The sequence below is a fragment of the Scyliorhinus torazame genome, chromosome 12 (genome assembly GCF_047496885.1).
Source record: "Scyliorhinus torazame isolate Kashiwa2021f chromosome 12, sScyTor2.1, whole genome shotgun sequence".
NCBI lineage: Eukaryota > Metazoa > Chordata > Chondrichthyes > Carcharhiniformes > Scyliorhinidae > Scyliorhinus > Scyliorhinus torazame.
The window spans coordinates 218,762,833-218,778,720 of record NC_092718.1 but is presented as its reverse complement, the minus strand read 5'-3'; the positions used below and the strand labels follow the sequence as shown (position 1 = coordinate 218,778,720).

The 15,888-nt window shown below is 53.4% G+C and overlaps 1 protein-coding gene across 5 annotated transcripts in view; it reads left to right on the top strand.

Moving 5' to 3' along the window:
- Positions 1 to 15,087, top strand: part of shpk (sedoheptulokinase) — a 38,272-nt gene extending 23,185 nt beyond the window's left edge. For all 5 annotated transcript variants that reach the window (XM_072469956.1, XM_072469955.1, XM_072469957.1 and 2 more), the window contains 2 exons: positions 3,603 to 3,803; positions 13,832 to 15,087. In XM_072469956.1, the coding sequence (XP_072326057.1) occupies positions 3,603 to 3,803; positions 13,832 to 14,226 (596 nt within the window). In that variant the 3' untranslated portion in view covers positions 14,227 to 15,087. The remainder of the gene's footprint in view (positions 1 to 3,602; positions 3,804 to 13,831) is intronic.
- Positions 15,088 to 15,888: the final 801 nt, after the last annotated feature.

The following is a 15,888-nucleotide window of genomic DNA, read 5'->3' as shown; positions in this document are numbered from 1 at the left end:
CCAAATATTGAGTGGAAACTCTTTAGATCAAATAGTTTGGATGGGGTGGTGTTTGTGCAGTGTGTCCAGGAAGCTTTTCTAACACAGTATGTAGATTGTCCGACCAGAGGAGGGGCAATATTGGATTTAGTACTTGGTAATGAACCAGGGCAAGTGATAGATTTGTTAGTGGGGGAGCATTTTGGAGATAGTGACCACAATTCTGTGACTTTCACTTTAGTAATGGAGAGGGATAGGTACGTGCAACAGGGCAAGGTTTACAATTGGGGGAAGGGTAAATACGATGTTGTCAGACAAGAATTGAAGTGCATAAGTTGGGAACATAGGCTGGCAGGGAAGGACACAAGTGAAATGTGGAACTTGTTCAAGGAACAGGTGCTACGTGTCCTTGATATGTATGTCCCTGTCAGGCAGGGAAGAGATGGTCGAGTGAGGGAACCATGGTTGACAAGAGAGGTTGAATGTCTTGTTAAGAGGAAAAAGGTGACTTATGTAAGGCTGAGGAAACAAGGTTCAGACAGGGCATTGGAGGGATACAAGATAGCCAGGAGGGAACTGAAGAAAGGGATTAGGAGAGCTAAGAGAGGGCATGAACAATCTTTGGCGGGTAGGATCAAGGAAAACCCCAAGGCCTTTTACACATATGTGAGAAATATGAGAATGACTAGAGCGAGGGTAGGTCCAATCAAGGACAGTAGTGGGAGATTGTGTATTGAGTCTGAAGAGATAGGAGAGGTCTTGAATGAGTACTTTTCTTCTGTATTTACAAATGAGAGGGGCGATATTGTTGGAGAGGACAGTGTGAAACAGATTGGTAAGCTCGAGGAAATACTTGTTAGGAAGGAAGATGTGTTGGGCATTTTGAAAAACTTGAGGATAGACAAGTCCCCCGGGCCTGACGGGATATATCCAAGGATTCTATGGGAAGCAAGAGATGAAATTGCAGAGCCGTTGGCAATTATCTTTTCATCCTCACTGTCAACAGGGGTGGTACCAGGGGATTGGAGAGTGGCGAATGTCGTGCCCCTGTTCAAAAAAGGAACTAGGGATAACCCTGGGAATTACAGGCCAGTTAGTCTTACTTCGGTGGTAGGCAAAGTAATGGAAAGGGTACTGAAGGATAGGATTTCTGAGCATCTGGAAAGACACTGCTTGATTAGGGATAGTCAGCACGGATTTGTGAGGGGTAGGTCTTGCCTAACAAATCTTATTGAATTCTTTGAGGAGGTGACCAAGCATGTGGATGAAGGTAAAGCAGTGGATGTAGTGTACATGGATTTTAGTAAGGCATTTGATAAAGTTCCCCATGGTAGGCTTATGCAGAAAGTAAGGAGGTATGGGATAGTGGGAAATTTGGCCAGTTGGATAGCAAACTGGCTAACCGATAGAAGTCAGAGAGTGGTGGTGGATGGCAAATATTCAGCCTGGATCCCAGTTACCAGTGGCGTACCGCAGGGATCAGTTCTGGGTCCTCTGCTGTTTGTGATTTTCATTAATGACTTGGATGAGGGAGTTGAAGGGTGGGTCAGTAAATTTGCAGACGATACAAAGATTGGTGGAGTTGTGGATAGTAAGGAGGGCTGTTGTCGGCTGCAAAGAGACATAGATAGGATGCAGAGCTGGGCTGAGAAGTGGCAGATGGAGTTTAACCCTGAAAAGTGTGAGGTTGTCCATTTTGGAAGGACAAATATGAATGCGGAATACAGGGTTAACGGTAGAGTTCTTGGCAATGTGGAGGAGCAGAGAGATCTTGGGGTCTATGTTCATACATCTTTGAAAGTTGCCACTCAAGTGGATAGAGCTGTGAAGAAGGCCTATGGTGTGCTCGCGTTCATTAACAGAGGGATTGAATTTAAGAGCCGTGAGGTGATGATGCAGCTGTACAAAACTTTGGTAAGGCCACATTTGGAGTACTGTGTACAGTTCTGGTCGCCTCATTTTAGGAAGGATGTGGAAGCTCTGGAAAAGGTGCAAAGAAGATTTACCAGGATGTTGCCTGGAATGGAGAGTAGGTCTTACGAGGAAAGGTTGAGGGTGCTAGGCCTTTTCTCATTAGAGCGGAGAAGGATGAGGGGCGACTTGATAGAGGTTTATAAGATGATCAGGGGAATAGATAGAGTAGACAGTCAGAGACTTTTTCCCCGGGTGGAACACACCATTACAAGGGGACATAAATTTAAGGTGAAAGGTGGAAGATATAGGAGGGATATCAGAGGTAGGTTCTTTACCCAGAGAGTAGTGGGGGCATGGAATGCACTGCCTGTGGAAGTAGTTGAGTCGGAAACATTAGGGACCTTCAAGCAGCTATTGGATAGGTACATGGATTACGGTAAAATGATATAGTGTAGATTTATTTGTTCTTAAGGGCAGCACGGTAGCATTGTGCATAGCACAATTGCTTCACAGCTCCATGGTCCCAGGTTCGATTCCGGATTGGGTCATTGTCTGTGCGGAGTCTGCACGTCCTCCCCGTGTCTGCGTGGGTTTCCTCCGGGTGCTCCGGTTTCCTCCCACAGTCCAAAGATGTGCGGGTTAGGTGAATTGGCCAATGATAAATTGCCCTTAATGTCCAAATTGCCCTTGGTGTTCGGTGGAGGTGTTGAGTTTGGGTAGGGTGCTCTTTCCAAGAGCCGGTGCAGACTCAAAGGGCCGAATGGCCTCCTTCTGCACTGTAAATTCAATGATAATCTATGATTAATCTAGGACAAAGGTTCGGCACAACATCGTGGGCCGAAGGGCCTGTTCTGTGCTGTATTTTCTATGTTCTATGTTCTATGTTCTCTTGACAGCTGAAACACTCCAGCCCAGGCAACCTCCTGGTAAATCTCCTCTGCACCCTCTCTAATGCAACCACTCCCTTCCTCTGGTGTGGTGACCAGAACTGAACATAGATTCTGCTGCGTCTTTGAAAGAGCTGTCCAATTAGTCCCATTCCCCCTGCCCTTTCTCCATAGTTCTGCATCTCTTTGACTCTTTAAGTATTTATCCAGTTCCTTTTTACAAGTTACTATTGTACCTGTTTCCAACACCATCACCCATTCAGGCAGCACATTTTACATCATTGGCTGGGCTAGCATTTATTGTTCACCCTTGAGAAGATGGCGGGGAGCTGCCTTCTTGAACATAACTGAGTGGCCCTGCTTGGCCACTTCAGAGGGTGGTTTAGAATCAACTACATTGCGGTGGGTCTGGAGTCACATGTAGGCCAGACCAGGTAAGGACGGCAAATTTCCTTCACTTGAAGACATTCGTGACCCAGATGGGTTTTTACAACAGTCTGATTTGTAAATCTGTTTCTCGGTCCCCATTACTCAGACTAGTTTTTTAGTCCTGATTTATTTAAATCAGTTGCCATGATGGGACCTGAGTTCATGTCTCTGGATCATTGGTCCAGACCTCAGGATTATAGTCCAGTGGCGTAACCACTATTCTAGCGAACCCTTCAATTTGATTCCCTGCCTTGACGGCATTGTCAGTGATAGACAGTTTATGCAGATACCATCCCAGAATAAGTTCCAGGTTTGTACATGTCAGATTTGGAGAATGAAGTGTTCATACAACCTACCCACTGGTTCCTGATCAAGATCTTTCTCACTCTCTAGTTTTGAACATCAGCACTTCGGCCCAGCTGTCCTTTGCCCTGACCTCTGCCTTCCTGCCTCCGGCTCAACCCAATCCTATCGCTAGTGTTGCATACTTTCCATACTTTGATGGGAAATACTTGGCTGTGGCAGCTGCCTTGAATGGGGGCAACGTGCTGGCCTCCTTCGTTGGGATGTTGAAACAGTGGACACAAGAGTTGGGTAAGACATTTTTGGCATTGGTGAAAGATGCAAATCACTTCCCAGACCTCTGAATGCATAAAAATATAAGACACTCGATTGTGGGCATCTATGTCTCCATCTCCGTCCCTTCCCTGTCTGTCTCTCCATCTCTGCCCCTTCCCTGTCTGTCTCTCCATCTCTGCCCCTTCCCTGTCTGTCTCTCCATCTCCATCCCTTCACTGCCTGACTTTCCATCTCCGTCCCTTCCCTGTCTGTCTCTCCATCTCCGTCCCTTCCCTGTCTGTCTCTCCATCTCCGTCCCTTCCCTGTCTGTCTGTCCATCTCTGCCCCTTCCCTGCCTGTCTCTCCATCTCCATCAGTATTTATCCACTGCCTTTCTATCAATTTATCCGTCTATTTCTGTTCTTAAGTGTGTAACCCTGCAACTGTGTCCTTCAATTTGTCTGTTCCACCATCTATCGTGTCACTCTGTCTAGCCATCCATCTCCATCCACCTCACTTGTCTATCCTTTCAATTTATCTCTTTAGAGTTTCTATCCTCCCTTCTTCATCCCTTTAGTTTGTCTATCCATCCGTTTCCATTCTTTCAGCATGTCTGTCCCTCAATCTCTGGTTATTTTGTCTTTTCCCCATTTATTTTAGTTAGAATCGTGTCGAATCTAGAAAGGGTTTTCAAAAAAACACTTTAGCAAATACCCAGTATTACCTGTCCCAGGATCATTGTCAAATACTGCACCTCCCATAGACTGCTGCTGAAGCACTTTACTAAAGCGATGCCAAGTTGCTTGGGTCTGCTCAGAAGATTTCTGGTGTTCCCGAAGAATAGTTTTCCGGACTGCAGAGGTTATGATCTATAATACAAAATGCCACAAAATAAATTCAGTTCACAAAGAAATACTAGAAGTCGTGTCTATTTCTAAAATCTGATTTTGCGAAAGATTGGGTAGTTTTGAAGTTTCGCTTTCCTCCACTAGACTCTCCCGGAAACCCACTTTTTAAAAAAAAATCTATTTGAGGAGACCTGCAAACCTCTCCTCCAGGTACAAACCCCTCGCCCTCACCAGCCCTACCTCCCTCCACTTCCTATACATGCCACCCGTCTCCCCGAATTAAACCTGCGGTTCCTACACAGCGGTGTCAGCACCGACATCCACGCCATCCTAAAGTGTCTCCTCAACTGATTCCACACCCTAACCGTGGACTGCACCCCCGGGCACACCGTGTAACTCCCAGCGGCAGCGGAACGGCCGCAACCTCCACCTCCAGGCCAGAACTAAGACCACCCCGACCTCTTGAGCTGCAGTATGCAGATGCACATTCAGAGGCCGAGCTACAAACCATCATCGACGGAGGCATATAAGAGAATGGGCCTCAGACTAAACATCCGGGAAACAAAGGTTCTCTACCAGCCTGCTCCTGCCACATAAACTGCCCCCCTGACCATCAGGATCCACGGTGAGCCCCTGGACCATGTGGACCATTCCCCATACCTCGGGAGACTCCACTCGGCCTAAGCAGACATTGACAGTGAAATCCAACATCGACTCCAATGCGCCAGTATAGTCTGAGGAACAGAGTGTTCAAAGACCAAAAACTCAAACCCAGCACCAAGCTCATGGTCAACAGAGCAGCCGTGGTCCCCCGCCCTGCAATATGCATCAGAAACATGGACAGTGTACAGAAGACACCCCAAATACTTGGAGAGATATCACCAACGTTGCCTCTGCAAAATCATGCAAATCCACTGGCAGGATAGGCGTACCAACGTGAGCCTCCTCTCCCAGGCCAACATCCCCAGTATCGAGGCACTGGTCACGCTTCATCAACTGCGATGTGGGCCACTGTTATAACCTGCCTGCTTACCATTGGCTGGGGACTAATGACAATCCCACAATCCTGTGGGAGTATGAGCTTCCCCAAAGAGGGGGGCAGAGAAACCACTAGTAAACTCCATGTATAAATAAAGCTGGCCAGTTTGGAACCAGCAGGAAGGAGTGTGCAGCAAGGGAAGTTGCTGCTGCTGTTATATATATATATATATGTTACTGTAAATAAATGTTATTACTTTGTATCCTTAAAACTCGTGCTGGATTCTTCGTGGCCCTTACAAAAGCCACATTGTTTGCATGCCCGACACAAGACTCCCGAAACAAGTGCTCTACTCCGAGCTCCACAATGGCAAGCGATCACGAGGAGGGCAGAGGAACGCTACAAAGACACTCTGAAAGCCTCCCAAAATAAATGTAAGACCCCCATCGACACGTGGGAATCACTGCCTTAGAACTCACCAACCGGAGAAGAGGCATCTGCAAAGGCGCCAATCAACTTCAGGATGCCCGGCCTGCCTGTTGATGGATGGTGTGAAGCTGTGCGCCATGTTGTATCTCTCAGAGGCACTCTGAGGACAATGCACAGGCGTCATGACCATCATTTGAGTGGATATTCCTTACCTCACAAACAGTCAAACCTGTATTCACTGAGGTCCTTTGAACATGTGAGTCTCCTGGGAGTGACTCTGGCTCCATGAGCCCCCAGGATACCTGGCACAAAAGTGTGTGTCGTGTTTCTGATAATCGAGCACTGATTGAACATTCGGGGAGTGGAGCCCTTTCTTAAAAATGTATTTCATTACAAACATGTATCAAAACAGGTTACAGCGAACCAACACCCCGGGAAACGTACATCCCAACAATCAACGCTACAGTCTGCAGATTTTTCCCCTTTCTCACCCCCCCTGCGTCGAACAGCTCCTCAAACACGGTCACAAACATCCCCCACCTTTCCTCAAAGCCCCCTGACGAGCCTCTTAACTCATAACTTTATCTTCTCTAACCGCAGGAAGTTGTACAGGTCACCCAACCAAGCCGCTACCCCCGGTGGCGATGCCGACCGCCACTCCAGCAAAATCTGCCGCTGTGCAATCAGAGGCAAACAACATCGGCCGTCCTCCTCTCCATGAGCTCCGGCTTCTCTGAGACCCCAAATATCGCCACCAAAGTGTCCTGGTCCACCTCCTCCTCCACTGTCCTGGCTAAGACCGCGAACACTCCCTCCCAGAATCTTCCCAATTTTTCACAACCCCAGAACATGTGAGTGTGATTCTCTGGCCCCGCCCACACCTCTCACACTCACCTGTTACCCTCTGAAAGAACCCACTCATTCTCGCCCGAGTCATATGCACCCTGTGCACCACCTTAAACTGTATCAGGCTCATCCTTGCACAAGAGGTCAAGCTCACAGATCTAGGTGACCTAGAGGCCAATTCTGATACTTGACATCTCAGTCCCATCGAGGTTTGAAGAGGTTTCATACCTCTTCAAACTCCCCTAACCGTGACTGGCCTCTGTCTGAGGGTGCAGCCTTGCCTGAGAGCTGCTGCACGGTGATGTTTCCCCAGATTACGGAATCACCCACCGGAAGCCAACCCAACCCCACACCCCCAGCAGTGTGGCATCGCACCCAACCCCACACCCTCAGCAGTGTGGCATCGCACCCAACCCCACACCCCCAGCAGTGTGGCATCGCACCCAACCCGACACCCCCAGCAGTGTGGCATCGCACCCAACCCCACACCCCCAGCAGTGTGGCATCGCACCCAACCCCACACCCCCAGCAGTGTGGCATCACACCCAACCCCACACCCCCAGCAGTGTGGCATCGCACCCAACCCCACACCCCCAGCAGTGTGGCATCGCACCCAACCCCACACCCCCAGCAGTGTGGCATCGCACCCAACCCCACACCCCCAGCAGTGTGGCATCGCACCCAACTCCACACCCCCAGCAGTGTGGCATCGCACCCAACCCCACACCCCCAGCAGTGTGGCATCGCACCCAACCCCACACCCCCAGCAGTGTGGCATCGCACCCAACCCCACACCCCCAGCAGTGTGGCATCGCACCCAACCCCATACCCCCAGCAGTGTGGCATCGCACCCAACCCCACACCCCCAGCAGTGTGGCATCACACCCAACCTTACACCCCCAACAGTGTGGCATCGCACCCAACCCCACACCCCCAGCAGTGTGACATCACACCCAACCCCACACCCCCAGCAGTGTGGCATCGCACCCAACCCCACACCCCCAGCAGTGTGGCACCGCACCCAACCCCACACCCCCAGCAGTGTGGCATCGCACCCAACCCCACACCCCCAGCAGTGTGGCATCGCACCCAACCCCAAACCCCCAGCAGTGTGGCATCGCACCCAACCCCACACCCCCAGCAGTGTGGCACCGCACCCAACCCCACACCCCCAGCAGTGTGGCATCGCACCCAACCCCACACCCCCAGCAGTGTGGCATCGCACCCAACCCCACACCCCCAGCAGTGTGGCATCGCACCCAACCCCACACCCCCAGCAGTGTGGCATCGCACCCAACCCCACACCCCCAGCAGTGTGGCATCGCACCCAACCCCACACCCCCAGCAGTGTGGCATCGCACCCAACCCCACACCCCCAGCAGTGTGGCATCGCACCCAACCCCACACCCCCAGCAGTGTGGCATCGCACCCAACCCGACACCCCCAGCAGTGTGGCATCGCACCCAACCCCACACCCTCAGCAGTGTGGCATCGCACCCAACCCCACACCCCCAGCAGTGTGGCATCGCACCCAACCCGACACCCCCAGCAGTGTGGCATCGCACCCAACCCCACACCCCCAGCAATGTGGCATCGCACCCAACCCCACACCCCTAGCAGTGTGGCACCGCACCCAACCCCACACCCCCAGCAGTGTGGCATCGCACCCAACCCCACACCCCCAGCAGTGTGGCATCGCACCCAACCCCAAACCCCCAGCAGTGTGGCATCGCACCCAACCCCACACCCCCAGCAGTGTGGCATCGCACCCAACCCCACACCCCCAGCAGTGTGGCATCGCACCCAACCCCACACCCCCAGCAGTGTGGCATCGCACCCAACCCCATACCCCCAGCAGTGTGGCATCGCACCCAACCCCACACCCCCAGCAGTGTGGCATCGCACCCAACCCCACACCCCCAGCAGTGTGGCATCACACCCAACCTTACACCCCCAACAGTGTGGCATCGCACCCAACCCCACACCCCCAGCAGTGTGGCATTGCACCCAACCCCACACCCTCAGCAGTGTGGCATCGCACCCAACCCCACCCCCCCAGCAGTGTGGCATTGCACCCAACCCCACACCCCCAGCAGTGTGGCATCGCACCCAACCCCACACCCCCAGCAGTGTGACATCACACCCAACCCCACACCCCCAGCAGTGTGGCATCGCACCCAACCCCACACCCCCAGCAGTGTGGCATCGCACCCAACCCCAAAGCCCCAGCAATGTGGCATTGCACCCAACCCCACACCCCCAGCAGTGTGGCATCGCACCCAACCCCACACCCCCAGCAGTGTGGCATCGCACCCAACCCCACACCCCCAGCAGTGTGGCATCGCACCCAACCCCATACCCCCAGCAGTGTGGTATCGCACCCAACCCCACACCCCCAGCAGTGTGGCATCGCACCCAACCCCACACCCCCAGCAGTGTGGCATCACACCCAACCTTACACCCCCAACAGTGTGGCATCGCACCCAACCCCACACCCCCAGCAGTATGGCATTGCACCCAACCCCACACCCTCAGCAGTGTGGCATCGCACCCAACCCCACCCCCCCAGCAGTGTGGCATTGCACCCAACCCCACACCCCCAGCAGTGTGGCATCGCACCCAACCCCACACCCCCAGCAGTGTGGCATCGCACCCAACCCCACACCCCCAGCAGTGTGGCATCGCACCCAACCCCACACCCCCAGCAGTGTGGCATCGCACCCAACCCCACACCCCCAGCAGTGTGGCATCGCACCCAACCCCACACCCCCAGCAGTGTGGCATCGCACCCAACCCCACACCCCCAGCAGTGTGGCATCGCACCCAACCCCATACCCCCAGCAGTGTGGCATCGCACCCAACCCCACACCCCCAGCAGTGTGGCATCGCACCCAACCCCACACCCCCAGCAGTGTGGCATCACACCCAACCTTACACCCCCAACAGTGTGGCATCGCACCCAACCCCACACCCCCAGCAGTGTGGCATTGCACCCAACCCCACACCCCCAGCAGTGTGGCATCGCACCCAACCCCACACCCCCAGCAGTGTGGCATCACACCCAACCTTACACCCCCAGCAGTGTGGCATCGCACCCAACCCCACACCCCCAGCAGTGTGGCATCGCACCCAACCCCACACCCCCAGCAGTGTGGCATCGCACCCAACCCCAAACCCCCAGCAGTGTGGCATCGCACCCAACCCCACACCCCCAGCAGTGTGGCATCGCACCCAACCCCACACCCCCAGCAGTGTGGCATCGCACCCAACCCCACACCCCCAGCAGTGTGGCATCGCACCCAACCCCATACCCCCAGCAGTGTGGCATCGCACCCAACCCCACACCCCCAGCAGTGTGGCATCGCACCCAACCCCACACCCCCAGCAGTGTGGCATCACACCCAACCTTACACCCCCAACAGTGTGGCATCGCACCCAACCCCACACCCCCAGCAGTGTGGCATTGCACCCAACCCCACACCCTCAGCAGTGTGGCATCGCACCCAACCCCACCCCCCCAGCAGTGTGGCATTGCACCCAACCCCACACCCCCAGCAGTGTGGCATCGCACCCAACCCCACACCCCCAGCAGTGTGACATCACACCCAACCCCACACCCCCAGCAGTGTGGCATCGCACCCAACCCCACACCCCCAGCAGTGTGGCATCGCACCCAACCCCAAAGCCCCAGCAATGTGGCATTGCACCCAACCCCACACCCCCAGCAGTGTGGCATCGCACCCAACCCCACACCCCCAGCAGTGTGGCATCGCACCCAACCCCACACCCCCAGCAGTGTGGCATCGCACCCAACCCCATACCCCCAGCAGTGTGGTATCGCACCCAACCCCACACCCCCAGCAGTGTGGCATCGCACCCAACCCCACACCCCCAGCAGTGTGGCATCACACCCAACCTTACACCCCCAACAGTGTGGCATCGCACCCAACCCCACACCCCCAGCAGTATGGCATTGCACCCAACCCCACACCCTCAGCAGTGTGGCATCGCACCCAACCCCACCCCCCCAGCAGTGTGGCATTGCACCCAACCCCACACCCCCAGCAGTGTGGCATCGCACCCAACCCCACACCCCCAGCAGTGTGGCATCGCACCCAACCCCACACCCCCAGCAGTGTGGCATCGCACCCAACCCCACACCCCCAGCAGTGTGGCATCGCACCCAACCCCACACCCCCAGCAGTGTGGCATCGCACCCAACCCCACACCCCCAGCAGTGTGGCATCGCACCCAACCCCACACCCCCAGCAGTGTGGCATCGCACCCAACCCCATACCCCCAGCAGTGTGGCATCGCACCCAACCCCACACCCCCAGCAGTGTGGCATCGCACCCAACCCCACACCCCCAGCAGTGTGGCATCACACCCAACCTTACACCCCCAACAGTGTGGCATCGCACCCAACCCCACACCCCCAGCAGTGTGGCATTGCACCCAACCCCACACCCCCAGCAGTGTGGCATCGCACCCAACCCCACACCCCCAGCAGTGTGGCATCACACCCAACCTTACACCCCCAGCAGTGTGGCATCGCACCCAACCCCACACCCCCAGCAGTGTGGCATCGCACCCAACCCAACACCCCCAGCAGTGTGGCATCGCACTCAACCCCACACCCCCAGCAGTGTGGCATCACACCCAACCTTACACCCCCAGCAGTGTGGCATCACACCCAACCTTACACCCCCAGCAGTGTGGCATCACACCCAACCCCACACCCCCAGCAGTGTGGCATCACACCCAACCTTACACCCCCAGCAGTGTGGCATCGCACCCAACCCCACACCCCCAGCAGTGTGGCATCGCACCCAACCCAACACCCCCAGCAGTGTGGCATCGCACCCAACCCCACACCCCCAGCAGTGTGGCATCACACCCAACCTTACACCCCCAGCAGTGTGGCATCACACCCAACCTTACACCCCCAGCAGTGTGGCATCACACCCAACCCCACACCCCCAGCAGTGTGGCATCGCACCAACCCCACACCCCCAGCAGTGTGGCATCGCACACAACCCGACACCCCCAGCAGTGTGGCATTGCACTCAACCCCACACCCTCAGCAGTGTGGCATTGCACCCAACCCCACACCCCCAGCAGTGTGGCATCGCACCCAAACCCACACCCCCAGCAGTGTGACATCACACCCAACCTTACACCCCCAGCAGTGTGGCATCGCACCCAACCCCACACCCCCAGCAGTGTGGCATCACACCCAACCTTACACCCTCAGCAGTGTGGCATCGCACCCAACCCCACACCCCCAGCAGTGTGGCATCACACCCAACCTTACACCCTCAGCAGTGTGGCATCGCACCCAACCCCACACCCCCAGCAGTGTGGCATCACACCCAACCTTACACCCCCAGCAGTGTGGCATCACACCCAACCTTACACCCCCAGCAGTGTGGCATCACACCCAACCCCACCCCCCCAGCAGTGTGGCATCGCACCAACCCCACACCCCCAGCAGTGTGGCATCGCACACAACCCGACACCCCCAGCAGTGTGGCATCGCACCCAACCCCACCTCCCCAGCAGTGTGGCATCGCACCCAAACCCACACCCCCAGCAGTGTGGCATCACACCCAACCTTACACCCCCAGCAGTGTGGCATCGCACCCAACCCCACACCCCCAGCAGTGTGGCATCACACCCAACCTTACACCCTCAGCAGTGTGGCATCGCACCCAACCCAACACCCCCAGCAGTGTGGCATCGCACCCAACCCCACACCCCCAGCAGTGTGGCATCGCACTGCCACGTCTACGGAACCGGAGCCGTGCTGATGCAGATAGGCTTTGAATGTTGCACTCACCTCGAAGGCTTGAATGAAGTGAGGGCTGACTGATGCACGTCAATCATGTTTCACACCAGTGTAAATTCCCGCTGGCATGACGCAAGATAGGAAGACAGAATGTAATTCCCACGGCAGTATATTTAATGAACATTCATGAGGTGATAATGAATGCAAATGGAGTTCCCGGCATTGATCAGCAGGATATTAATTAAACCCACCATGAAAGAGGTGAGGGGAAAATTGCAAACTCTTCTCCTGCCAGCAGGAATGCCTCTGTCCAGATTTTCCATTCCCCTGGCCGCAGGCAGAGGGGAGAAATCCGCTCTTTATTTTCAGGTATGACTGGCGCAGCTCCTGGCACACTCCTGCATTTTTCATTGAAGCAGGGTTGATGGTCCGGATTGACGGTAATGTGAGAGTGGGTGGGACACTGAGCCAAGGGCTCACATATTGTGGGTTGGGTACAATTCTGCTGCTGGTGATGGCCCACAGCACCTCCTGGATGCCCAGTTTTAAGTTTCTGGATCTGATTGAAATCTCCCCATTTAGCACGGTGCCACACAACCCAGTGGAAGGTATCCTGAATGTAAAGTCAGGGCTTTGTCTCAGAGTGACCAACTGCGTGGTGGTCCGATACTGTCAAGGACAGCTGCATCTGCAGCAGGCAGATTAGTGGGGATGAGGTCCAGTCGGTTGACCAGTCTGTGGGACAGCTATCCCAATTTTGGCACAAACCCGCAGATGAGATGCAGGGCCAGCGGGGCTGGAAGCTATTGTTTCTGGTGCCTAGATTGATGGTGAGTGGTCTGGGTGGTTTTATTCCTTTCTTGACTTTTCTGACTGGCTTGCTGGACCATTTCACAGGGACAGTTAAGAGTCACCACATTGCTGTGGGTCTAGGGTCGCATGTAGGCCAGACCAGGTAAGGATGGCAGATTTCCTTCCCGCGAGGGCCTTAGTAATAACAATCGGCAATAGTTTAATGACTAACTTATAATTGCAGATTTGTTAATTGATTGGATTTAAATTCCTCCAGCTGCTATGGTAGAATTTAGAACCATGGCCCAAAGTACTGGGCCTCTGGATATTTATTCCCTGCGTCCCCATAATGTTGATGCTGGTTTTTTATTCACTTCCACAGGACAGGAGATACCACAGTCCACAATCTACTCCCAGTCGATACACGCTGCCCTAAACGTCGCCCGGACTGACCTTGTGGTGAAGGCCACCGTATTTGGAGAGAGACACTCGCCTGACCAGCTGGCTTCAGTGACCAACATCTCCCCATCTAACCTCTCGTTGGGGCACGTGACCAGGGCACTGTGTCGTGGCATTGCGGAGAACCTGAACTCCATGTTACCGTGCCAGTTGCTGATCGAATCTGGGGTGCAGAGGATTATTGGCAGCGGGAGTGCACTGACCAGGAACCAGGTGCTGCAGCAGGAAGTGGAGAAGGTTTTCACCCTTCCTATTGTTTACGGGAAGACTGTAGATTCAGCAGTCGGCGTTGCTATGGTGATGCTGGACCGGAAATAGGGAGGAAAGGGATTCCCAAATGTGAAAGTAAATCAACAGCCAATCAGAATGTAGCTGATCTGATCCTAATATTTTCCCAATGATTAAGAGGGGAGGATATGAAAGAGTTTGGCAGGAGCTATCACCCAGCACTTTCCCATCCACCATGTCCCAGGGTAGACTGGATGCAATCGGCCATGGAGTGTAACTGGAGAGATCTTGTTATTGATGCAGAGTTAGTGCTGGCTGGGCAACAGCACGGCTCATCCTTCTTGATCTCGCTATTGATCTCGCATCAGTGCTGAAGTCGGACCAGCATACTACTGGAGAGGCTACATTCCAAACTTCTCCCTTGCTCTCATTAGCAAGCACATAGAAAAAGAAGGAGCGGATTCTTCAAAACAACAACCGGTTCTCACCAAAGCCGACAGAAAGGAAGCAAAGGCCAGTGTTAGATTGCTGGAACTTTGACATCAGGCCCAATCCTATCGTTTGTTCGCATCCCTCCCCATTCACAAGTCTTCCCATCCCACACCGATCTGCTTCTCCACGTGAGTCTCCCTCTCCGCTTCATCCACTTAACTTTCAGCAGCATGGGGGTGAAGTGAGTGACAGCTCACTGTCACGCAGGGTGAAGCTTGAGATTCAGCGGCATTTTTCTGACAGATTCCACCCAACTGCATCATGTGTCAGTCCTGTGTCATTCTTGACGAGGGGTAGGGCAGACTACCTGTCAACTTTTGTATTTATATTTTCAGCCACGTGTAGTGGTGAACGTTGTGATCCATAGAAAGGATCTCGGGGTATTGATCATTGTTGATTGTATACATGTACAAGTGAATATTAATCAACACCAGCAAATAAAATGTACCAGAAAATACATTTCTGACATGATTCCTATAATTTCAAAACAATGAGGAACATTATTACAGTGGTTAAATATTTCTTGCACTATATATAAGTATTCACTGTGGTGTGTAAATATTCATTGTGCGCATTACAGTGTGAAAATATTTATCATGTTATACATACATGCATTGCACTGTAGGAATGTTCATTGTTCAATGTTCATTGTGAATATTTATTGCACTGTATCTATTTATCTTGTAAATGTATATTCTGTAAATATTTATCATGCTGTGCATACATTTATTGCTCAGTGATGACATTTATAATCTGTGCAAATGCATAATGTCTCCATTAAGATAAGACAAAGCGACATCGCCTGAATACATTACGCATTCCCCATGGATATTCGTTCTCCATAATCTAAAGATTTTACTGCTTTAACTCCACTCATTTCATGATCAGAGTTTAATTGTGCTTTAATAGCAGATATCGCCGAGAGTCTCCACTTATCACTGACTGCTACTCAGTGTGCAGAAGCAAAGCCATCTTCTTTGAAGATGTAACTGGTAGAGTTGACCAGGGAGAACCGGTGGATATGGTTTATTTAGACTTTCAGATGAGTTTCGACAATGTCTCGCAAAGCAGATTAATTTGTAAAGTTAAAGCGCATGGGATTACGGGTAGTGTCTTGAGATGGCTAAAAGCTGTGGGCAGCACGGTTGCGCAGTGGTTAGCACAGCTGCCTCATGGCGCCGAGGTCCCTTGTTCGATCCCGGCTCTGGGTCACTGTCCGCGTAGAGTTTGCACATTCTTCCCATGTTTGCGTGGGTTTCG